Source organism: Procambarus clarkii, chromosome 23 (assembly GCF_040958095.1).
Source record: "Procambarus clarkii isolate CNS0578487 chromosome 23, FALCON_Pclarkii_2.0, whole genome shotgun sequence".
Classification (NCBI taxonomy): domain Eukaryota; kingdom Metazoa; phylum Arthropoda; class Malacostraca; order Decapoda; family Cambaridae; genus Procambarus; species Procambarus clarkii.
The window spans coordinates 16016911-16042034 of NC_091172.1; the positions used below are offsets into that span (position 1 = coordinate 16016911).

General features: G+C 39.9%; 1 protein-coding gene across 3 annotated transcripts; it reads left to right on the top strand.

Moving 5' to 3' along the window:
* The first annotated feature begins 2021 nt into the window (after positions 1-2021).
* On the top strand, positions 2022-24063 carry LOC123764039 (complex III assembly factor LYRM7). 3 transcript variants are annotated; one of them, XM_069329912.1, is made up of 5 exons: positions 2022-2206; positions 8458-8530; positions 17438-17508; positions 19181-19262; positions 23839-24063. In XM_069329912.1, exons 2-5 carry the CDS (start codon positions 8464-8466, stop codon positions 23946-23948), a joined length of 330 nt encoding a protein of 109 aa, XP_069186013.1. In that variant the 5' UTR covers positions 2022-2206; positions 8458-8463; the 3' UTR covers positions 23949-24063. The 3 variants fall into 3 exon arrangements, with proteins under 3 accessions (XP_069186013.1, XP_045607462.1, XP_045607464.1); XM_045751506.2 differs by lacking the exon at positions 2022-2206 and adding an exon at positions 2680-2882; XM_045751508.2 differs by lacking the exon at positions 2022-2206 and adding an exon at positions 2915-2978.
* The last annotated feature ends 1061 nt before the right edge of the window (positions 24064-25124 follow it).

The window sequence follows — 25124 nt, forward strand, 5'->3', positions numbered from 1 at the left end:
AATGTTGATGGGTAGGGTGGGAGAAATTGTATTATTCACAGAAACATATTGGAGCCTGTCAGTAAGGTAGGACTCGAGGTATTGTAGGGAGTGTCCTCTGACTCCATAATGATGTAATTTAAGAAGAAGGTTATGGTGGTTGACAGTATCAAAAGCTTTACGCAGGTCCACAAATAACCCAACAGGGAACTCCTTTTTATCAAGAGCTGTATGAATCGAGTTAAGCATACTAATAAGTGCATCGTTAGTGCTTTTTTTGGGTCTGAAGCCATATTGGCAAGGGCTAAGTATATTGAGTTTGGCTAGATATGAGTAAAGCTGCTTGTATATAAGTTTTTCAAAAATTTTTGACAAGTTTGGCAGGATTGATATAGGTCTGTAGTTGTTAACATCTGTGGGGTCACCACATTTGTGGACAGGCGTTACTCTCGCTTTTTTTAGAACATCTGGAAAGGTTTGGAGTTCAAGTGACTTGTTGAAGAGCAAAGCAATAGCAGGGGCTAAAGATCTGGAGGCTTTTTTGTAAATTAAAGTTGGTATCTCCTCAAGGGCACCAGACTTGGTTTTAAGGGAAAGGATTATCTCATTGACGTCAGTGGAGTTAATAGGCTTTAGGTACAGAGACTGTGGATAGTTACCTGTAAGATAGTCCTTAATGTCAGTACTGGAAGATGGAATATCATTTGCAAGGGATGAACCAATGGAAGAGTTAAGAACCTATTGAACTCAATAGCAGAATCAGAGGCTGAAAGCTGACCATCGTTATTAGACAGGAGAGTCGGTTTGTTATTTAAAGATTTCTTTGATCCCAATATTTGTGAAATTGTGCTCCAAGTTTGTTTAATGTTGCTCTTTATTTGAGTAAATTTATCTTCGTAGTATTTAGTTTTGGCTCGTCTAATTATCTTAGATAGCAATAATGAGTAATTCTTTGAGAATTCTTTGGAGACAATTCCTAACCTATACTTCTTCTCAAGGTCGTGTTTTTTGTTAATGGATTTCAGTATTCCCTTTGTAAGCCAAGGATTGTTAAGCCTTTTGCTTGTGACTTGTTTTGTAAGCCTAGGACAGTGGGTGTTATAAAGGCTAAGAGTTGTTTGTAGAAAAGATTGCACTGCTAGGTTGATGTCCCCTATGTTACCTAACTCGGACTCCCAGTTGACATTATCAGCAGCAGTTATAAAATTGTTTATAGCAGTTTCATTGTGCAGCCTAAAGCTTAACTCCCTTGTTTCTAGAGGTGGTTTGCTAATGTTAGTTAAGAGAAATGTGGGGTAGTGGTCTGTAGTGCTATCGGTGATTATACCTGAAGTAAGCGGAGAGGTTATGTTGGTCCAGATGTGATCTAGATGTGGTCCAGATGTGGTCCAGATGTGATCTAGAGTCGTGGCAGTGCTATCAGTGATTCTAGTAGGTCTAGTGATTAAGGGTATGAGGAGGCAGGAATTCATACAGTTGAGGAAGCTAACAGCAGTAGGGTGTTCTGGTTCTTTGCCACGTCATGACGTTTGCCACGTCATGACGTCAATGACGTTTGCCTGAACGTCATTCTCTTTGGGGTGACGTTCTGACGAATACCCGGGGTCGTCGTCTTGAGCCGTTTCTCCTCTCTTCTTCCCTGTCTCTTCTGAATTCTGGTGAGCCCACTCATTTGGACTCTCGGACTCGCACCCTTTCTTGTCTTGATCTTTCTCTCTGCTCTTCTTCTCTTTACTTAGATTTCACGTGGCAGGTTCTTGATGACCTCCATGGCAGTGATCATTTCCCCATCCTTGTTTCCTTTTTCTTTTTTCGCCCTTCCCTCTCTTTCCCTAGGTGGCAGTTTGCTAAGGCGGACTGGACCCTATTTACCTTCAGTGCTGCTCTCTCTGACCTCTCTCTTCTGCCTCTTTCTCGCGCTCTCCTCCTTTTTCATGACACTGTCTTCAACGCTGCCCTCCGCTCTATTCCTCGCTCTTCCTCTCGGGGTCCACGGAAGTGCGTTCCCTGGTGGAATGCAGACTGTGCTCGGGCTGTAAGCGTGCAGCCTGGAAGAGGCACCGCCGTAGGCAGACGACCAATTCTTTTCTTTTCTTTCGGAAAGCGAGTGCGGTGGCCCGTAGGGCCATCCGTACGGCTAAACGTGAATGTTGGGCATCTTATGTCTCAACAATTACGTCCGAAACTCCTCTGCCCCAGATCTGGAAGCGTATCCGCAAGATAGCGGGTAAGTTCGTTCCCGATGTTTCACCGGTCCTCCACCTCCATGATACTCTTGTGGCGGACCCGTTGCAGGTCGCTTCCGTACTGGGTTCCCACTTTTCTTCTGTTAGCTCTGGTCTTCATCTTCCCCAATCTTTCCTTCTTCGTAAACCTGTCCTTGAGTCTCGTCCTTTAGATTTCTGCACTCGTTTTCAGCTTCCCTATAATGATCCCTTCTCTCTCTCTGAACTTCGTTCTGCCCTGGCCCTCTGCGGTTCTACGGCGGCGGGCTCCGATGGTATTCATTATGAAATGCATATATCTTCGCTTCCACTTTGGATATTGTCATGACAACAAATTTAATATGTAGATTACAATTTTGTATTTTTTTTTTAATGACAATAGTTACATATTTTTTGGGACATCTCACATGGTAGTGATTTTAGATTCAGCTTAGAATAAAAAGTTGGAAGTAACACCGGCTATGTTGAGCCCGTAATGGACTTACCTGGCACAGGTGCGGGGCTGTAAACGTTGACCTCACATGGGTTAACCCAACTACAGTACTAGTAGGGTGACGGGTCGCGGACGCCTGACCATACTGTTGAGCAGCTGACGGTCAGCTGACTCCCGTCTGTTATCTGCTGACACCTTGAACTGCAAGTGCTCAGTATACGATGAACCAGGAGTTGAGGAAGAAGGTATTGTGTGACTTGTGTTGCACCTGATAGCTAGTTGATTGTGCACCCCATACTCCTGGTGTTGGTGGAAGTTTACTGTGAACTGCATACTCACGGGTAGGATCGTATCGTTCCTCCATCCTACTGTACTCATTACAGTACTAGTCATTCATTCTTCGGGCTCCTTACATCACTTGTTTCATGTCTTGATTGGATTGTCTGGGAATTTGTCTTGGTCGTCTACAATTAGAACGTTATTGTACTGTAGTTAGGTTCATAATTCAGTTATTGTACTGTAGTTAGGTTCATAATTCAGTTATTGTACTGTAGTTAGGTTCATAATTCAGTTATTGTACTGTAGTTAGGTTCATAATTCAGATATTTCTTAAGCCATTTACTCGGTGAATCACTACATAGTGCTCCTGTTTTAGTGCATGCTTTTGATAACTACTTAGTGACTCAGACCTAATATATTTCTGCAAACAAGTACGGCATTAAATTGAAATGATTGTAGCGTGCCTCTAGAATGGGGGTCTCGGTAACAGTTTGGTTCGTTCTTTTCACAATCTGGAATTCCAGGTTCGAATACTCAGCCCGTCCTCCAAACAAAGATCCAAAAGTGATTCCATGCACCCGCCAAACCCCCTGTTTATGAATGAAAAGCGGTTTACACACGACTCACAACTGCTGACGTTCGAACATATCCGGAACAAGTGCTTCATTGACGAATTTTGTTCGAATCGCAACGCTATAAATGCTTCACCCACGTACTACAAATACAAATAATCGCCAACAGAACCTAAACCTTGTTTAAATCTCTAAACTTGCTAAATATTAACTCCCTCCACACATTCTCTTGTGTCAACTACATTTACAAAACCCTGTTCTTAAATGCAAACCATGCTCTGAAACTCTCCCTGGACAGATGTAATAGGACCCATTATCACCACACCAGAAATAAATATCTCTTTGATATCCCCAGGGTCAAACTTAATCTGTGTAAACACTCTATGCAAATTAAGGGACCTAGTCTATGGAACTCACTCCCTAGTGAATTGAAAAACTGTAAAACTTTTGCCTTATTTAAAAGCAAAACCAAAAAGTACCTAACTTCATCTATTTAGTTTCCTACACTGAGCTTTAATTTGCTCTGTACCTAGTGGTACCCAATCTCCTAATTTTTATGTAATATCAAACAACCTTATCATTGTGTTCATTGCTGTCTTCTTTTATGTGCTAGCCATATGCTGTATTGTGACTACCAATTTTTGTCAACTACCATTCAAGCTGTCATTGCAATCAATCTTATATTGTTTCTGCTGTATTGTGCCTACCAATTTGTTGTCAACTACCATTTTAAGCTGTCATTGCAATCAATCATAGCTACCTATGTGCTTTAATATACTGTACCTATAATTTTCTCTCATCTTTTTTTTTTTTTTTTTTTTTCCATTCCATGTAATCTGTTATCATTTTTTTGTCTATAAATTTTGCAAGTATTTACCTCCTTAAAATTTTCTTAGATTAAGGACCTGCCCGAAACGCTGCGCGTGCTAGTGGCTTTACAAGACTGTAATTACCATAATTGTATCCTCACATTCCTTATGTACATTCTTGTATATGCATAAATAAATAAATAAATAAATAAACACCTAACCTAACCTAACCTAACCTATCCAATGCCTATATATACACAATATGCCAATATATTATAATATTAATTTATACTTGAGAAAATTCCCGTTTTGAATGAACAGCATGTTAAAATTTATGAATGCGTCTGTGGGGTTGACCGCTGGATGGAATGGACTTGAGTCGAGGACGGGTTGGAATACTACAGTGGGACAGAAATGGTTAGGCACGTTTCCTTTCACCTAATGCATTTATTCACCAAGCAGCAAATAGGTGCCCTGGAGTTAGTCAACTGTTCTAGAGTTGCATCCTGGAGAAGTCAGTAGTTTGACCGTCAGGGAGGCAGAGACCTCGATATCAGCCTAATATGTATACATACACTGGCTGCCTGTCCTCGGACAAATGGAATTAGTTACAAACTACTACCACTCTACAATATAGAGTAAGCATGTTGTTTTAGATTCAGCTACTCGGAACAAAATGTTCCAAGTAGCATAGGCTATGGTGAGCCCGTAGTGGACTTACCTGGCACAGGCATCTAATCTGGAATAAGCACACCACACTGGACTCTGCTGATCCTGGCAGTTGCAGTGCAAAAGATGGAAGACATCTAGCAAGAACAGTACACTCAGAATTCTAGTCCGTTTTTTTTTTTCCCCCCACACCTTGCCCGAAATGCTATGCATATTAGTGGCTTTAGGTATTGTATGTACTAGCTCTATCAATAAATCCAACATTATGTTTGTAACTTATCATCTATGTATGTACTTTTCCAGAATAAAAATTTGAGTGTGAATTTGAATTCTACTAGAAGACATTTCCTCACCAAATAGTCAATGAACATCTCTTCTCCTCTTGCTCCTTGCCTTGCTGCCTTGCATTCAACACTATCCAGACTCATGAATTACTTACTGTAACAGTATATATTGTTAACTGTTAATACTCTTATGTAAACTAACATTTGCAACAGAATAATTTTCAGAATACAGGATCACTTTTTTCAGCCTCCTAGGAACAATGACAATTTAAATTACTGCTACTCCAATGCCAGACTCCTAATATTATACAGGTAAATAAATTTGACATATTGTGAGGTTGAAAATGCCAGCTTTTTGAGATCAACAAAACATGAAGACACAATACATAATTAAAGGAGGAATTTCATCTTCTGAGATCACACTCATCTTTCAGAAAGGACAAAACCATAAGAGCAAACTGCAATGAGGAATTAAATATGGTATGTGGTGTCATAATAGCTGAAAATAGTATTAGTAAATGGAGTGGGACTGTTTACGTTTCTTTGCATAACTGGTCGGCTAAAATGTTGAGTTGCTGTATCTGTATTGACTAGTCAGCTATAATGTCTAGTGGTTCATCAGGAACAAGCAGCCTGTGGCTTGTAATCAACCCTCCTCCCTCTATTTTATATGATACTATAGGGTACAAAGGAAGTAGTTAAAAGGTACTCATCAGTGCTTACCAGTATCATAAGAAACGCTAAACTTTCATATTATGAGACTAGATTCAAAGAAGCAAAAGGCAACATGAAAAGCACATGGAATACCATCTCTAATATCCTAGGAACTAAACACTCCCACAACCAGATAACTCTCTAAGGATGGCTTTACACCATCAACTGATTTAGAAATGGCAAATAAATTTAATAGCTTTTTTTCATCGGTTGGTGCTAACCTTGCCAGTAAAATCCCACAGACTCAGACACATAACACATATCTCTCGGGCAGCTATCCAAACTCTCTTCTCCTTTCACCAGTCAGCCCGACAGATGTTGTCCATCATACACTTGCTAAAAACCAAAGCTGGGAATATCAGTGAAATTCCATCCATTGTATACAAGAGCACCTCCCATGCCCTTGCGCCACCTATAGCTCTGCTGTTCAACAAATCCCTCAAGTGTCATACCTTCCCTGATATCCTTAAAAAAGCAAGAGTAACGTCAGTTCATAAAGGAGGTAATCCGGCAGACATAAATAATTATAGACCAATATCAAACCTACCCATACTATAAAAAATACTGGTATTTGAAAAAATTATCTACAAACAGCTGTACTGCCTCGTAAAATTCGACATTCTTAGCCCCAGTCAGTTTGGCTTCCGCTCCCAAAAGAGTACCAACGATGCAGTTATTAGTCTCCTTGATATAATTTACTCAGCCCTTGACAAAAATGAGTTTCCGATTGGACTCTTCATTGACCTGAGAAAGGCCTTTGATACTGTTAATCACAATTACCTCTTATGTAAACTCCATCTTTATGGAATCCAAGAACATGCACTGGACTATATCCAATCCTATCTTAGTGATAGACACCAGTGTGTAGCCATCAATAATATAACCTCTCCCACTCTACCAATAACCGTTGGAGTGCCACAGGGCAGCATCTTGGGACCTCTCCTATTTCTTATATATACATCAATGATCTGCCTAATGTCTCTAACATTCTGAAACCTATATTGTTTGCTGATGATACTACCCTCATCTACTCTAACCCCAACCCCACATACACTAAATAATGTTGTTAATAATGAACTAAAAAAGTCCACTTATGGATGTCAACCAACAAACTAACACTTAACATAGAAAAGACCTACTACATCTTATTTGGAAGCAAATCTACAAATGCAATTCGTTTTCAGATAGACAGTGTAAACATTAGCAATAAAAATGATGGAAAGTTTCTTGGCCTATTCCTAGACAAGAGACTCAACTTCAGCACCCACATACAACACATAACTAAGAAAGTCTTTAAAACAGTTGATATACTCTCCAAAATCCGATATTATGTACCTACCTCTGCTCTCATCTCTCTATATTATGCACTAATCTATCCCTATCTTAATTATGGTATCTGTGCATGGGGTTCAACCACTGCAAACTACCTCAAGTCCATCATCACCCAGCAAATATCTGCTATCAGAATAATAAATTCTGCTTTCAGACAACACTCAGCTCCCTTGTTTAACTCCCTAAACATGCTAAACATAATCTCACTCCACAAATTCTCTTGTGTCAACTACATTTACAAAACCCTGTTCTTATATGCAAATCCTGCTCTGAAACTATCCCTGGACAGATGTAATAGGACCCATTATCACCACACCAGAAATAAATCTCTCTTTGATATCCCCAGAGTCAAACTTAATCTGTGTAAACACTCTCTGCAAATAAAGGGACCCAGTATATGGAACTCACTCCCTAGTGAATTGAAAAGCTGTCCAACTTTTGCGTCATTCAAAGAAAAACTAAAGTACCTAATTTCATCTTCATAGTTTTTTACCTTGTTGCTTTAAAATTGCACTGTATCTATTGCTACCCAATCTCCCAATCTTTATGTACCAAATCCGAACATCTTTACCATTGTGATCATTGCTGTCTTCTTATATGTACTATCAATCGGCTGTATGGTGCCTATTAATCTTGTTTAAATTACCAATCAAGTTGTCAATGTAATCAATCAGAGCTTCAATATACCAATGTACTTTAATATATACAATGTACCTTATCTCCTATACCTATACCCTCTCATTTCATTTTTTTTTTCTTGCAATGTATCTGTTATCATTTTATTAATTCTGCTAGAATTTACCTACTTAAAATTATCTGTTAGATTAAGGACCTGCCAAAACGCTGTGCGTACTAGTGGCTTTACAAGATTGTAAATACTGTACTATGCTATGTATTCTCACAAACCCAATGTAGCTTCTTGTAAATAAATACATAAATAAATAAATAACTATTTTATACATAATACATTAATCATGATGCCTTTTGTTTAATTTTAACATTATCAGTTTGTATCACACGAGTACTAGGTAGGTACCGTATTAATATAAAATTTAATAATACTGTACATCATATTGATCATTAGGAAAGGTGAAATGTTTAATATATGGATGATAATAGATTATTTAATTTTCTAAATGCATAATTTTCTTTAATTATTAGGTACTTATGTGCTTCAAACAGTTGCATCGTACACGCTTGACTGTGTTCCAGGGGGACACAACTGCACTTGCCGGTGAGACATTTAAAATTATTTGAGAGGGTAGCTTCTCGAGCTATAGCCCCAGAACTGCCAAACCTTGGGAATCACACCAGATCTGAGACCCATCTGAGCTTAATGGAAGCCAAGGTTTTCTCTGAAGTGAGTGGAACTTGGAGATCAGAGATTAACCCAAACAAGATAGATCTTAAGTACCTGCACATCAAAACAAGCAGTTGCTTGAAAGAAATTAGTAACCCTGAGGAAAACTAGGCAAACCATTGCTGATGTGTGGTAAATACCCTAATATCTCCCCCCCGCCCCTTCCCCCTTGTGATGTGAAAAATGAGGTCAGTAATCAGAGGCAATGCATCAGACTGGAGAAATGTTACTAGTGGGTACCACAAGAATCATTTCTTGCACATGTAATGTTCATTGTCTACATAAACAATTTACCAGAAGGAATAAAGAATTATATGAACATTTTTGCAGATACTGGGTAATGCAAGAAACTTGGACGATTGTCATGCGCTTCAAGAAAACATGGACAAAATAAATGTATGGAGCAGCACTTTGCAAATTAAATTTAATGTGAATAAATGCCACTTTATGGAATGTGGAATAGGAGAAAATATACCACAACCTACAAATTATGTAAAAAAAAAAAAAAAAAAAAAAAAATAACAAAATACTGATAAAGGAAGAGATATAGGGGTGGTTCTAGTTAAAAAAAAAACTGCCATTTGATGATAACATAAAGAACGTTGTGCGAGGAGCCTATACTATGCTTTCCAGTTTCAGAATTTCTTTTAAAGACATGGATGGCAAAATACTAAAAACATTGTTCACAATCTTTACGAGACCAAAGTTAGAATATTCAGCAGTTGTATGGTGTATCAGTGAAGAAGCAGATCAACAAATTGGAAAAAGGTGCAAGGACATGCAACTAAATTGTTTCTGGAACTGAAAGATAAGAACTATGGGGAAGTAACTAAACAAAGATAACCAGAAAGAAAATAGAAAATTCACTTTTGCAAACAGTGTGGTAGATAGAACAACTTAAGTGAGAAGGTGGTAGAGGCCAAAACTCAGTAGTTTCAAAATATTATATGACAGAGTGGTGAGAAGACTAAACACCGTGAGTGTAGCACTCATCCTGTAATTGCACTTGGGTAATCACGTAAATACGGGTTCCCCATTAGGCACCCTCCTCATTCAGTTGCCTGGTGCAGCCAGAGTTGAATCTCCCCTTACTGGGCCCACATTCAGATAAGTGGTATTTGGCTATCTCTGGAGTGTTTCATTCCACACAGTTTTATTGTTTCACTAGCTGTACCCGGCCACGCGCTGCTGTAGCTCAGCAGCCCTCCCGTTCCCCATCTTCCCCACAATTTCCCCCTCCCACATCCGCTCGTCCTCTCCACCATTCACCACCCCCAGTCCGCTCATCCTCCCCACCATTCCTCACCTCCCGTCCCCTCGTCCTCTCCACCATTCCCCCCCTCCCCCGTCCCCTCATCCTCTCCACCATTCCCTCCCTTCCCCGTCCCCTTGTCCTCCCCACCATTACCTCATCCTTACCACCATTCCTTCGTCCTTTTCACCATTACCCCCTCCCCCATCCACTCGTCCTCCCCACCATTCCCCACTCCCTCGTCTGATGCGTTCCCAAATGATCTAATGTTCCCATCAGAAAAAGGGGAACATCAAATGATGTTCCAACATCCCTGATAAATAAGAACAGTTAAAAAAATGAAATGAAAAACAATGAAAAACAAAATAATAAATTATACTCACGAAATGAACAGTATGGTAAACAACACAGCTCAATTCCAACGCAATGTCACACAAAGTAGTTGAATCAAAATGAAAATAAATAAAAATCTATGAAAATTCAATTTATGAATGCAATTGGAAACATTGAAATGGAATCGTAACATATTAAGTATAGCATGTTGCTTTTACATGCAACAGATGGCACTGCTTTAAAAAAAAACACATTTTTACCTGTCACAGGTGTGTGGCATCTATATAGTAGGTATATAAAAATGCCCGCGTATTCGAATGGAACGTTGTCAAAATTTCAAAGCAATCTGTAAAGAGGTTACGGAGATTTCCCTCGCATGAAAACCTCACATGAAACAGTTTTTCAAAAAAGCATGTTTTTACCCGTCAGACATGACATTTATATACAGTAGGTACAGTATATAAAAATACACTCGTATGCGAATGGAATGTTGTCAAAATTTCAAAGCAATCGGTGAAGAATTTTTGGAGAGTAGTGATTTTGAACAAACGAACATTTACATTTCTATTTATATAGACTAGCTGTACCCGGCCACAGCAACCCTCCCCTGTCCTTCCCACTATTCCCTCCCTCCCCTGTCCCCTCGTCCTCCCAACCATTCCCCACTCCCCCGTCTCCACCATTCCCCCTCCCTTAGTCCTCCCCACCATCCCCCACTCCTCGCCCCCCCCAGCATTCCCCACTCCCTTGTCCCCTCTTCTTTCCCCTATACCCAACTCCCCCGTCCTCTTGTCCTCCCCACCATTCCCTATTTCCGCCTGTCCCCTTGTCTTCCCCACTATTCCCCCCTTCCCTGTCCCCTTGTCCTCCCCACCATCCCCCATCCCACTGTCCCCTTGTCTTCCTCACCATTCTCCATTCCCTCGTCCTCCTCACCATTTTCCATTCCCTCGTCCTCCTCACCATGCCACACTCTCCCGTCCCCTTGTCCTCTCCACCATTACCCCCCCTTCCCCATCCTCTTGTCCTCTGCACCATCCCCCACTTCCCTGTTCCCTTGTCCTCCCCACCATTCTCCACTCCCCCATCCCCTTGTTGCTAATATTCCCCAATTTCCCTGTCCACTCGTCCTCCCCACCATCCCCCACTCCCGTCCCCTTGTCCTCACCGCAATTCCCCACTCCCTTGTTCGATGCGCTGCCAAATGATCTAATGTTCCTATCAGAAAAATGGGAACACCAAATGATCTGATGTTCCCATCACTGAAAAATAAGTAGAACAGTTAAAAAACAAAATTAAAAACAATGAAAAAATAAAAAAAATAAACTATACTCACGAAATGAACAGTATGGTAAAAACCACAGCTCAATTCCAATGCAGTGTCACACAAAAAATTAAATCAAAATGAAAATAAATTGAAATTATGAAAATTTAATTTATCAATGCAATCGTAAACATTGAAATGGAATCGTAACATGGTTAGTATAGCGTGTGTTGCTATTATGTGCAACAGATGGCACTGTTTTTCAAAAAAAGCACGTTTTACCTGTCACAGGTGTGGCATCTATATAATAGATAAAAACATGCGTGTATTCGAATGCAATGTTATCAAAATTTCAAAGCAATTGGTAAAGAGGTTTCGAAGATTTCCCTCACATGAAAAACAGTTTTTCAAAACAGTATGTTTTTCCCGTCACAGACATGACATCTATATAGTACAGTATGTATATAAAAACCAACTCGGATACGAATGGAACGTTGCATGAAAATTTCAAGGCAATCAGTGAAGAACTTTTGGAGATTAGCGATTTTGAACAAACATTTACATTTTTATTTATATAGATTACCTGGTTCTCTATTGGGTTTTGTGCCACCTGCCTATTGTGTGTTCCAGGTATATATGAGTTTTCTTTTCCCTGGTAGACATAACTGGAAGCCAGTTATGTCTTCCTTACTCCACCAGAGTTATCTGCTCTGCGGGTTTGGGTTTCCTCCTCATTGAGTCGAATCCTCTCAAGTCATCTCACTCGTGTAACTTAGGTGTTTGCTCTCCACTACAATGTTTGTTGATGGGGACTCATAGTAGTTAGCTGTGTGCATGTGTGGCTGTTGTATCTAGCTCTGCTCCCTATGTGTGGTAGAGTCCTGCTATTCAGCCAGAAGTGCACCTTGGTCACATATATGTTATTGTTCTTATCTGTTGCTGCATATGCAGCCTTTTGATGAATGGTTATGATGAGGGTTCAAGTACTAATCCTATGTACTTTTCCTGCTCCTGGCCTCTTGACTTCTTTTCTATTAGTACAGGCTCCTACTTAAGCCTGTTCTGTTGAGTTCCCCTCCATAAAAAATGCAGTACTTTAGCCTAACTAAAAGCATCAGTACCTGTGCTACCCACCTAAAATACTGGAACTGATAGTCAGGCTTATGAAGCATCAATATTATGGGGATTTTAATTTCCCTAAACCACTGCATTTTTATGTTGGGGTCAATTGTGTAAAAAATGTAGTGTTTAGCAAGAGAACAGGTTGCCTACTCAGCCTCAGACTAGAGGCCTGTAGGCACCGACTCATAAGGGGATACCCCTGTAGTGGGTTCTGCATCACTGTGGACAGCAGGGCCTTCCGTTCCCTCCGTCTTTTCTGTTTTTTTTTCCCCCTTTCATTAAAGACAACCTCGTCTGCCAAGATGCTGGTTGTAAGCTAGCTTGGGAAGCTACTGAGGGGTCACTTCCAGAAATCAAGCATTGAATGTTATGAAACAATTTTCTGGTGGGCCACTTGAGAGCTCCTCATACCATATCTTTTTGCCCATGGGAGTTGTGGAAAAAAGGGGAGGGGAGGGGAGGGGGAATTGTAATTACCTAAGTGTAATTACCTAAGTGTAGTTACAGGATGAGAGCTACGCTCGTGGTGTCCCGTCTTCCCAGCACTCTTTGTCATATAACGCTTTGAAACTACTGACGGTCTTGGCCTCCACCACCTTCTCACTTAACTTGTTCCAACCGTCTACCACTCTATTTGCGAAGGTGAATTTTCTTATATTTCTTCGGCATCTGTGTTTAGCTAGTTTAAATCTATGACCTCTTGTTCTTGAAATTCCAGGTCTCAGGAAGTCTTCCCTGTCGATTTTATCAATTCCTGTAACTATTTTATATGTAGTGATCATATCACCTCTTTTTCTTCTGTCTTCTAGTTTTGGCATATTTAATGCTTCTAACCTCTCCTCGTAGCTCTTGCCCTTCAGTTCTGGGAGCCACTTAGTAGCATGTCTTTGCACCTTTTCCAGTTTATTGATGTGCTTCTTAAGATATGGGCACCACACAACAGCTGCATATTCTAGCTTTGGCCTAACAAAAGTCATGAACAATTTCTTTAGTATATCGCCATCCATGTATTTAAATGCAATTCTGAAGTTAGAAAGCATAGCATAGGCTCCTTGCACAATATTCTTTATGTGGTCCTCAGGTGATAGTTTTCTATCTAGAACCACTCCTAGATCTCTTTCTTTATCAGAATTCTTTAAAGATTTCTCACATAATATATAGGTTGTGTGGGGTCTATGTTCTCCTATTCCACATTCCATAACATGACATTTATTAACATTAAATTCCATTTGCCAAGTGGTGCTCCATATACTTATTTTGTCCAGGTCTTCTTGAAGGGCATGACAGTCATCTAAATTTCTTATCCTTCCTATTATCTTAGCATCATCAGCAAACATGTTCATATAATTCTGTATACCAACTGGTAGATCATTTATGTACACAATAAACATCACTGGTGCAAGAACTGAACCCTGTGGTACTCCACTTGTGACATTTCTCCATTCTGATACATTGCCTCTGATTACTGCCCTCATTTTTCTATCAGTCAGAAAATTTTTCATCCATGATAGAAGCTTACCTGTCACCCCTCCAATATTTTCCAGTTTCCAGAACAACCTCTTATGTGGAACTCTGTCGAAAGCCTTTTTTAGGTCCAGATAGATGCAGTCAACCCAACCATCTCTTTCCTGTAAGATCTCTGTGGCTCGATCATAGAAACTGAGTAAATTCGATACACAGGATCTTCCAGATCGAAAACCATACTGTCTGTCTGATATTATATCATTTCTCTCTAGGTGTTCTACCCATTTAGTTTTGATTAGTTTTTCCAATACTTTCACTATTACACTTGTCAATGATACAGGTCTATAATTGAGGGGGTCTTCCCTGCTGCCACTTTTGTAGATTGGAACTATGTTAGCCTGTTTCCACCCGTCTGCTACGATTCCTGTACACAGGGATGCCTGAAAGATCAGGTGAAGTGGAATGCTGAGCTCAGATGCACATTCTCTCAGAACCCATGGTGAAACGCCATCTGGGCCAGCTGCTTTGTTCTTACCGAGCTCCTTGAGCATTTTTTCCACTTCGTCTCTAGACACCTCTATGTGTTCTATGTTGTTCTCTGGAATTCTTATTGTATCTGGTTCCCTAAAGATTTCATTTTGTACAAACACACTTTGGAACTTTTCGTTTAGTGTTTCACACATTTCCTTTTCATCTTCCGTGAATCTATGTGGTTGTAAATGACCTAGCATGCCATTTGTTACAATTGACTAGTGTTTGCTCTGTGGGGTCAATATCTAAGGTCAAGGAGTTACTAAACAGTGGGGTTATGTAAGGCCCGGTCCCCAGGGAACACAATTCCCAGCAAATGTTAAATACTATAACTGGTCTGTAATCCGGGAAGATTAACCACCCCACTACAACAATGTTAAAAGGATACTCCGGTTCTCAACCTTAATATATAATTTATTAACCCTAATCCCCCAAGTACAATAATTCTCTTACCACCTCAATCTTGCGTTAATTCCCTGCGTTCCACATAGGCAGGAGACGAGGGTTACAAACAGCAGCTAGAGGTAAGACTACATTCCTTAAGGGGCAGAACATACACTGGTAACTAACACAACACGTGGTCACCCTGAGCCACCCCGGAGGTAACACTTGGGCTCAAAACACTGGCTTAGAGGACACAAAAGAATACCCTAAGACTACAATGGCATGATACACTACTTGGTATTGAAAAGATAAGGGAAGAGGAGGAGGAAAACAAAGAGGGAGAGGAATGCCACTCCAGACCCACAACCACTCAGCACCGATCACTTGAACAGGAGGAGCTCTCTCTTTCAGCCATGCGGTTGCTGCCGGAGTAAATAACTGATCGTACAGTAATAAGTTCTAGTCTTCCAAGACAAGCCTTTACTGTACTTGCTACTTGAACAGGTCTAAGTATAACTAACATCTCCTCACTCTAACAAACCCCATTCTATCGAATTACGGGATGATCTGAACAAATTGAATTCGGTACTAAATGTTCAGTGGAACATACAAATGTTCGATTAAGTGAGGATTGTTCATCCAAGCGATCACTGAGACCGAGCGGTCATAGTTGACAACAGCCACTGTCATCAACTACGATTCACTAAAGTGTAAACAGTTGTACAAGAGGCAGATTTTGTCATTGGTGAGGGTTGGAGTCTGGGGGCAAGTGGTTAAGTGTCAGGTGGTGGAAGTTATTCTCATTGGGGGTTGTCAGAAAAGACTGGTGGTGGAAGGTGGTGTTGGGAGGCAAGTGGTGTCAGTGGTGGAAGGTGGTGTCAGGTGAGGCAGGTGGTACCTGCCTCCCTGTGACTCCGCCTGTGCCTGTGACTCGGGCAATGTTGACTCGATCAACATTACTAGAGTCTGGCCCGAGGTCTAGCCCGAGGCTTGATCTGGCCAGTCTGACTGCTGCCACCCTCCCCTCCTCTACTGCTGACATGCTACAATCCCCCCACCCCCTACCGCACCTGACAACCAGCGGCCGGCCCCGACCCTCTTCCCCTATCACTGGTGGCCCGCCAACTGCCCCATCCTCTTGTCGGTTTGTTGCATTAATTAGGTGATTTCTCTTGATTGGATTCAATAAGCTCATATATGTAGCATTTTTATTTCAAATTGTTTGTAAAGGATTGTTCTATCAAATACCATAGTGAAAAGGAAGAATTCTTGATAAATGATTTTTGTATGAATATTTATATAGAGACTGATATAGATGGCTCATGGAAATCCTGGCCATTACATCATATTTGCAGCCACCAATAACGGTCACAGTTATGATTTTGATAAGGAATTGTTTACCAATGATTGTTCTATCATGTGCCATGTTCAAAATGATAAATATTGTACATAATAGATTTTCTGTGATTTTTGTTTTGTTGATAGTGGATGTAGGACCTCTGTTATTTTCACACGGAGGGGAGGGACAGCCTGGGGCTAACGGGTAGAACAAATTGGTCTCGCCCCATATAGTTCATTCAATTCAGGACACACTGTACTAATAATTAACTCAGAGTACACCAGCTCTGTGAGTAACAAGGTTAATCCTATGTCTGGTAGAGAAATGGAACCATCAACCAAGCAAGTTTCAGGTCCCCTTTAAATACAAGTCTGTATTGCTAGCTAATTCTCCCTCCTATGTACCCAACCTATCAATTAATGTTCTAATATTTACTTACTCAAAAACCCACACATATCCCTAACTGTCAGGGGCCTACCACTACCAAAATACTTAAGTGAATGATCCCTGCATGAATATAAAACAGAACCCTATTTGAGCCTGGGTTCCAGGCAGTGCCAATTAAGAACCCAGGGGTCATAACACCATCTGATGTCAGTTGGATGCATCATTGCTGGGTTATTTTCTTACAACAATAATGATTGCCTCATTTTCCTTTGGGTTTCAAAGTTTCTTCAGGATTTTGCTTATTGTGATGTGCTTATACTTTCTGATGGATTTGTGCTAATACTTTCTGGCAGATTTCTTCTTGGTTTTGAGTGTCTCTTGGATCTCTTAAGTTCCACTTACCCTGTACAGAGAATCAGGTTCTGGTCCTGTCTTCCAATAGGCTTAGGTAAGCCTCAAAGGACCAGTGCAATTCCCTAAGGCTTGACAGCCTGTGTCACAGCTCAGGAGCCACAGAGTGGCCCACTAGAAAAGGCCGTTGAATGTAATGAAACATACTTTTGTCTAGTATTAGGTGGGTTATTGCCTAACAATTTATACTTCTGAGATGTAAAATTTAATAAAACATTTGATAGAAGATTTATATTACTATGATTTTTAAATTTTTCTAGGTCTTTGTTAAAATGTTTTATCTAATCTTTCCAGAGGCTCGCGAGAAAATCAATACTGAATTTGCAAAGAATAAACACGTGTCCAGTGCTGATGCAGTAGAAGAGGTATTTCACACTTCATTTTTTTTTAATTTTTTTTAATTATCAGGGGGAAAGTGCCAAGCCATTACGACTTTATAGCACTGGAAAGGGATCATGATAAGGATTTGGGTTGAGATAGGGGGAAGAAATGGTGCCCATCCACTTGGATGGTTAGGGATTGAATGATGACCTGCATGAAGTGAGACGATCAATCTTCCGTCCAGTCAAAGTGGCTGGGTAGCAAAAGCAATATAAATTGAGATTTCTAGACAAATAGGCACGATTATTGTGCCTCTGTGGTTTACAAGAGAGAACAACAGGAAGACATTATTTTGTGTGTATATTGGCTGGTCATGTATTGGTTTGTCATCTTATATACAGTACCTGTCTGCAGCTGCCTGCTACCCAGACCAATGTTGCTTTTTGATCATCTAGCAGCTAAGCAGGGAGAAGTGGTTTGGTCTGGGGTAAGGTGCAGATGGCATTGTAGCAGCTATCAATACTGCCGATAATGTAGCCACTACACTTCACCAATTTCAGGGAATGGGGCTTTGTGGTTGCTGTTCTTCTGGCCAGGAATATTGGCTTCAGGCTCTTGTGTAAACATATTATTATGTGAAGGAATTTATGGGTATATAAGTTCTCATTCAAGATAATAGCTCCACCCTGGGTCATTTCTGTTTGGTTGCATTCCCACATCATGACAACAGTTAATTGTTTAAACAAAGGTGGTTTACCACATCCCATTCCTTGGATGCTGGCCTTCTGACTTCTGTTAATCTGGATGAATTGATCTTTCTTCAGTGATTCCCAGCCACCTTCAATAGTCTTACATGGGCACTTTAAGCTCTGTGGTATCAGTGCTGTATAATTTCTTGTCTTGACTTTAAAGATTTTATGAGTTTTACTTTTAATAATAATTTAATAAAAAGAATTGTATAATGGTGTTTCTCTCCAGCCATATTGTAACCTGGATATCAGATTAGGTCTAGATGGATAGAATAATGAATTTGGTATCTGAAACCTCCATCCAATTCCCCATACCATTGCCCTTCTATAATCTAATAATCTAACGTTCCCTCTCCCCCCACAATTGCCACATACACCATATAAAGTATACTTTTATTTGTAAGTACACTGTACTGTAATTATGAATTTATAATTCATTTAGTGTACAAACATGCAAGTACTGTACATTTATTATTAATTTATGCAGGCCATAATAGCCTGTGCTCACTACATCCTAAGTTCATTAAACTTGATGTACACATTATAGCACCCTGTGTTTATAACAGCACCCTGTAATCATTGTATTCCCTGTACCTGATAGGAACCACTGTGCTTGAATCCAGAGATATGCTAGCCTGAAGATGCTTTTTGATGATTGCCCATGTGTAGTTGAAGCATATTTAGTTATTTTCCATGTTCCACTTAAAAATTTAGGAAGTTGAAGTATTTTTGGAGGTTAATATTTTGTTCTGGGATTTATCTAGTTTTCAGTGCTCTGCAACTGCTCAACAAATTCTTTGCCTATTTTGTGTAATTCAAGCACTTGTGTTGGTTACTGAATACCTTACATTGTCTGATCTTCCGTGAACAAAACATTGAAATAGCTTTTGAATTTATAAACCAGATCAGTACCGGGTGCAGTACTAATACAGGTGTCTTTTTTTTTTTTTTCTTGTAACCTTTTCAGCTCTTAACATTTGGGCAACAAGTGGAGCAAGTACTACGGACAACTGTTATACAAGCTGTAAGGAAAGAAAATGGACATTACAGTAAGTTGAGCTGATTTTATTTAACAGTAAAATATTATACAATTCATTCAACATTAAGATTTGTTATGAATGTTAACCATATTATCAGTTTCTAATTTAAAAAAAATGCAAACTCTGGGGAATAAGTTGTGTAGCTTCGTGGTTATCAAGTTAGCCTGTCAGTGAAACATGAGGTCTTGGGTAAGTAGCTGCAACCCCCTTTTCAATGAATTCACACACTCCTCAAATGCTAATATTTTGACAAATACTGTATAGGAATTTACTGTACAAAGGGAAATATTTAAACCTTTCACTCCGTTAAATATAGCTTACAACTTACTAGGGGCTAGTATATCTTCATGAGGTTATCTAGAGATGATTTCGGGGCTTAGCGTCCCCGCGGCTTGGTCGAGGACCAGGCCTCCGTTTTGTTACACACTCCCAGGAAGCAGCCAGTAGCAGCTGTCTAACTCCCAAGTACCTATATACTGCTAAGGTAACAGGGGCATCAGGGTGAAAGAAAGTCTGCCCATTTGTTTCTGCCTTCACCGGGAATTGAACCCAGAACCTCAGGACTATGAATCAAAAGCGCTGTCCACTCAGCTGTCAGGTCCCCTGACAGCTGAGGGGGCCGCCCCCCCCCCTCCACCGACAATATTTATCAATAATAAATATTTTAAAACTATTTCCCACAATCCAGAAAGATCTAGCAGGGGGCTTGTCTACCCGTACCTTTTTGTCCCTATAAAGGTAAAATATCTTAAATTTGTTTATCCTTGCTAGTTCACTTCTTACTGTTGCTTACATCCCTACTCCTGACTACAGTATTCATTTACTGTATAAACAACCAAAAATAATGTTTTAGACTTGTACACCAATTTTTTTTAAGCCTGGCTTCCTTTTTAACAACTGTGCTGCTCGCCTTGCAAATACCCCCCCCCCCCACCTGTGTGCAGGAAATAAATTCTCTGGATTTTTTTTTTTTTTTTTAAATGTTAAATACCCTTCCCTGATCACAGATATGTAAAAAAAAAAAATTGAAATTGTACTTATTTTTTGGCTGCAATGGGGTCCGGAAAATGGCATGTGATGTCACGATTTGGTGGTCGCCCGTGGCGTAGACTCCCGAAGCCAGTCACACACCAGCTTCAACATGCGCGAGTTGCCACAAATATTTTGTTTTTCTTTTTTTTTTGCTTACATTTCCAAATACATTTTTTTTTTCTTGCCAATCTTATGTATAATGAACATGTACACAATATTATGGCAGTAGAACATCCGTACTGTTCCAAAACACTGTATTTTATGTGTCACAGATGTGTCCACATATATTGCTCATATATCCAGTGTTTCATGTTCATTTATGTATATTTACAACATATTTACACACTATACACTATCACACACTATATACATTTACCATCAACACACTTAGAACTATGCGAGTGTGAGCTGCCACACCCAGCCAGCCCTCCCTCACCCCTCCAACACCTAGCTTACTCCTTACTCGCCAACATTCCTCCTCCCACCACACCGTTATTGTTTTTATTACACTATTTACACATGTTATGTATACGTATCTACATGTTTTATTCACCATAACTATGCAAGTAAAGTATCTGGATGTTACAAAATATGTGCAGAATTGAATGAAAAGCAAGTGACTTTAACCACTGTACTGTCCAAACAGCACAGTGGCCACCATACACTGCATGAGAAATCATACAGCAGCCAGCAAACAACGCTACGAGTATGACGCCACCTCCCTCACCAAAATGGCTCCTCCCAACATACTCCTGTTGATGTTATTACACTATATACGCACATTGTATATACACATGTACATATGTGTTCACCATAGCGAACCACTAAGTTAGGATGGTGAGCAAAACAAGAGGGGCTGCCACACAGTGACGCTGCCTGGCTGCCACACAGTGACGCTACCTGGCTACCACAGTGACGCTGCCTGGCTGCCACACAGTGACGCTACCTGGCTGCCACACAGTGACGCTACCTGGCTGCCACACAGTGACGCTGCCTGGCTGCCACACAGTGACGCTGCCTGGCTGCCACACAGTGACGCTACCTGGCTGCCACACAGTGACGCTACCTGGATTCTCCCTCCCTCACCAAACTTCCTCCTCCCACAATACTAGGCACAGCGCTAATTATCACCACAATCCTGCAATTGTTACAATCCTGGTCACTAAATCCTGTAACTGAATAATTGACCACAAGTTTATTTTGTAAAGTAACGTAAGAAGTCGTTTGAAGATTCCTAAATGGACGAAATAATGCTGCGGGGCTGTGGCTAGCGCTGTGAGCTCATGCTGCATGCGCCAGCCTTGGTTGCTCACTAAGTACTGAGGCTCTCACACCCGGGAATGTTGCCCACGATTTTTTTTTTAAATGGCGTCTGTTTACAAAAGCCCCGAGGAAGCTGATGTGAACCCCATGTAGCCATGGGAGTTTTGAATCATATGCTAAAAATATAAGATCCCGGAGGCAGTTTGCGCACACCCCGTCGAGCGCCTGCAAGCGCGTTGCGCAGTTCAGTGGTTAAAGTCACTTGCTTTTCATTCAATTCTGCACATGTTCTGTAGCATCCAGATAATGTATATTACTTCTGAGCTAGATCCACTCCTGTGAACATAACCTAAATATACAGGCCATGTTGACAATCATTTCCAAGTGCAGTAGGGTTCTTTGCAAGCTACTTGACTAAATATTACAGGAAACGGTTACCAGGATAGGGAAAAGTTACTAAGGAATATTCAGCAAGGTAGAGCAAGGATAAATGTAAGGTGGACAGCTCCTTGCAACTGTTAACAGCTCAAGTACTGACAGCTGATGACAATCTGGATTATCAGTTAGGCGGGCCATCTAGAAATTAACAGAGCAATTTGGCAGTCTGTTAAAGGCAGAGTATCACTTGGAGAATTTTTTTTGTAGATAAATGAACCTCCTAGAAGTCATTCTGTCTTTGACAGAGAAATTTCAAGCATTTCTCCTTTCCCCCATTATAGCAAAGATAAACTGAACTGGGAAGGTAACTGGAACTGGACCAGACACTGTCGTCTGGTCCAAGTGGTTGGACTATTGAACTGGGAAGTGGAACTTGTTACCATTTCCAGACTGTTATTTGGTAGATCTATCTGGCCATGGGAGGACGGGCCATTACCCGAGAGAACAACAAAGTGGCCTGCTCAGAGGGGGGGGTTGCTTTTTATATACACCTACAGTATTTTTACTCTTTGTTTGCATCTGTGTATAACCATCCATTTACATACTTACCTACTCATTTTACATTACTGTGTATGAGATATCAAACTGAACTGTTCTGTTGACATACTTCAGTTTTTTGTACTGTAAAATACTCTACATTTCTCTACCTTCTCTCTCAGATCTTGACATCTGGTTTTGTATTGTAACTAATTAAATATATTTTATTTGCTTTCCAACTTCTCACAGTCAAGCTTTTCCCTTGGGGCCCTGTCACTGTATTATCATTCATATCTTAGTTCATCCTTCTTTATACGCGACCAAATAATTTATACTGCATTCTTTTGTTCTATTTTCTTGGTGTTGTAATGAAATGTTGCATTTACCTACCAGTTTACCAGTCTGATAACTTGGATAATTGAGCATAACATGGACCCAAAACTTTAATCAAAAACTTAACACTGAAATCATTGTTTACCCACAATTATCCAGCCATATTCTTCAAGAGGGTGGGAGGGGGAGTAAGTCACAACTTCCACTTCATATATACCTGCAATAGTACCTATTTGTTAGTTCATATATATCTTGTTTAAATTAAGGCTTTGAATTTTCACATTGTGTTGTAATATAGAAAAAGTTTGAATTATCGGACTATATGGGAAGGTCCCCCATCCAGGTAAGCAGAATTCTTACAGGATAAGTTAAAAAATGACCATATTCAAAATTTGTTGTACCCAACCAACATAATTTGAACTTTAACACACTAAAAAAATTATATCAAAAATATAATTTAAAAGAGAAACTAAAGCTTACCTTGTTGCAGTTTGCTTTCTTGTTCGATAATGTAGATCTTGAAATATGTAATTATTGAAAATTTACATAACCTAATCCCCGGATATGGAGAAGTTTTGCCAGAAAATTATCTGGATGCGATTTTGGCCGGCTAACCCAAATATCTAGTTTAGTGGAATTTGAATAAGCGAACTTGTACAGTATTTCCCACCTTCCCGAAATTTTGGTAATTTCCCACACGTGGGGCAATAGTATTTTAGTGGGACTGAGTTTGGCTAGATCTGACTGTCCTAACATTGGCTAGATCTGACTGTCCTAACATTGGCTAGATCTGACTGTCCTAACATTCAAGAAATTGGGAGAACTGGTTACACTGCAAACAAAGAAACCAGAATCTACATTTGACTAGCATGTACTGTACAGGAATGTCAGAGAAAAATTTGTATAGTTTCTGAAACTAATTTTGTTTAATTTTCCTAAGCTTTAAATTAAAGCCAACTTTGCTTCAAGCCTAATGTTTAAAATGTTTGATTTTAGTTTTATGTTGAAGTGGTTCTTATTAAGTGGTTTTTATTGATTTTAGGTGCAAGAATTCTTAAAGATACCACTAGACTTGACAGCAAGCCTTACCAGCCGATGCCAGAGACTATGATTGGACCATTCAAGAAGAAAAAGACAAAATGTAGTGATTAGAAGATATTAAAACCATTTTGTCTGTGTGAAAAATGCAATTGGAATATTTTCCTGCATAGTTAACAAAACTAATGTATAAAGTGTGAAGAAATAAAGATTTAATTAAAGGTATAAATTCATTCTTTACCTTGTTACTTTAGTAGTGCTACAATGCACTAAAATGTGACTAAACATATATCCTAACTTTCATGTTGATAACTTCATCCTCCTGCTTACAGTTGTGCATCTCCTTGAAGAATGTCCAGATTTTCAGTATGAGTGTAGATCTTGCTTTACCACTATCCCTGAGTTCTTCAGCAAGATCCTTGCTGAATCAGATACCTTTGACATTGCTTGTCTTATTTTTGCTCTAGTATTGGCCTTCTGAGTGATATTTAGAACCCTTTGAATAATGGAAGTAAAGTCTTATTGGCTTGGTGCTTTCTTATGATAATTACTGTATTTTCATGTGTAAAGCTAATTTCCTGGAAGACAAAAAATAAAAGCAATATTAGATGAGTAATGTGCAAAGTATGTGTACATGGACATAGCAAGGTGAACCTATGATTATTTAATTAAAGTGTGAGCTTTTATCAAAATTTACTTCATGAGCTTGCACTTTAGCAAAATGCCATAGTGGCTCGCCTTGCTAAGTGCCTGTCAATAAAATTATGAAATAAGTATACTGTACGTTTTAATTATAAAAATTTAAAGTATGAAGGGGATTTATGGCATGTGGTCACTAGACACAAATGGAGGTGCACTAGTTCCTGTTCCCTTTCACCGTTTCCCTCATTCTGTCCGGTTGTCTCGCCTACAAAATTATCTTTCGGTTCGTATTACCAATATTTCTCCTTATGTTGTTCCGTCTTTGCCCCCGTGGAGGGTCCCCCCTTCCTAAATTTTGTAAATCCCTGACCCACATCACTAAAGCTTTTACCCCTCCTACAGTTCTGAAACGTTTTTTCCTTGAACACTTTCCTTCACACTCCCACTCCATTTCTATCTTCACCAATGGATTTAAGTCTGCAGACGGTGTAGGCTACTCTGATACTTTTCTTGACCACACTTATATGTGTCACTTGCCTCCAGAGACTAGCATCCTCACAGCAGAACTTTGCTATTCTCTCTGCTCTTCGTCTACTGCTTTCTCGCTGTCAATCCTCCTTTGTGGTTGTAGCTGACTGTCGAAGTGCC

Excerpts from the sequence above, each read along its gene's own strand:
- LOC123764039 (XM_045751506.2), top strand. The coding sequence starts at position 2,859 with ATGAACCAGGAGTTGAGGAAGAAG. Across the intron at positions 8,531-17,437 it reads GGACACAACTGCACTTGCCG|AGGCTCGCGAGAAAATCAAT; the intron begins GTGAGACATTTA and ends TAATCTTTCCAG. Across the intron at positions 19,263-23,838 it reads GAAAGAAAATGGACATTACA|GTGCAAGAATTCTTAAAGAT; the intron begins GTAAGTTGAGCT and ends TATTGATTTTAG.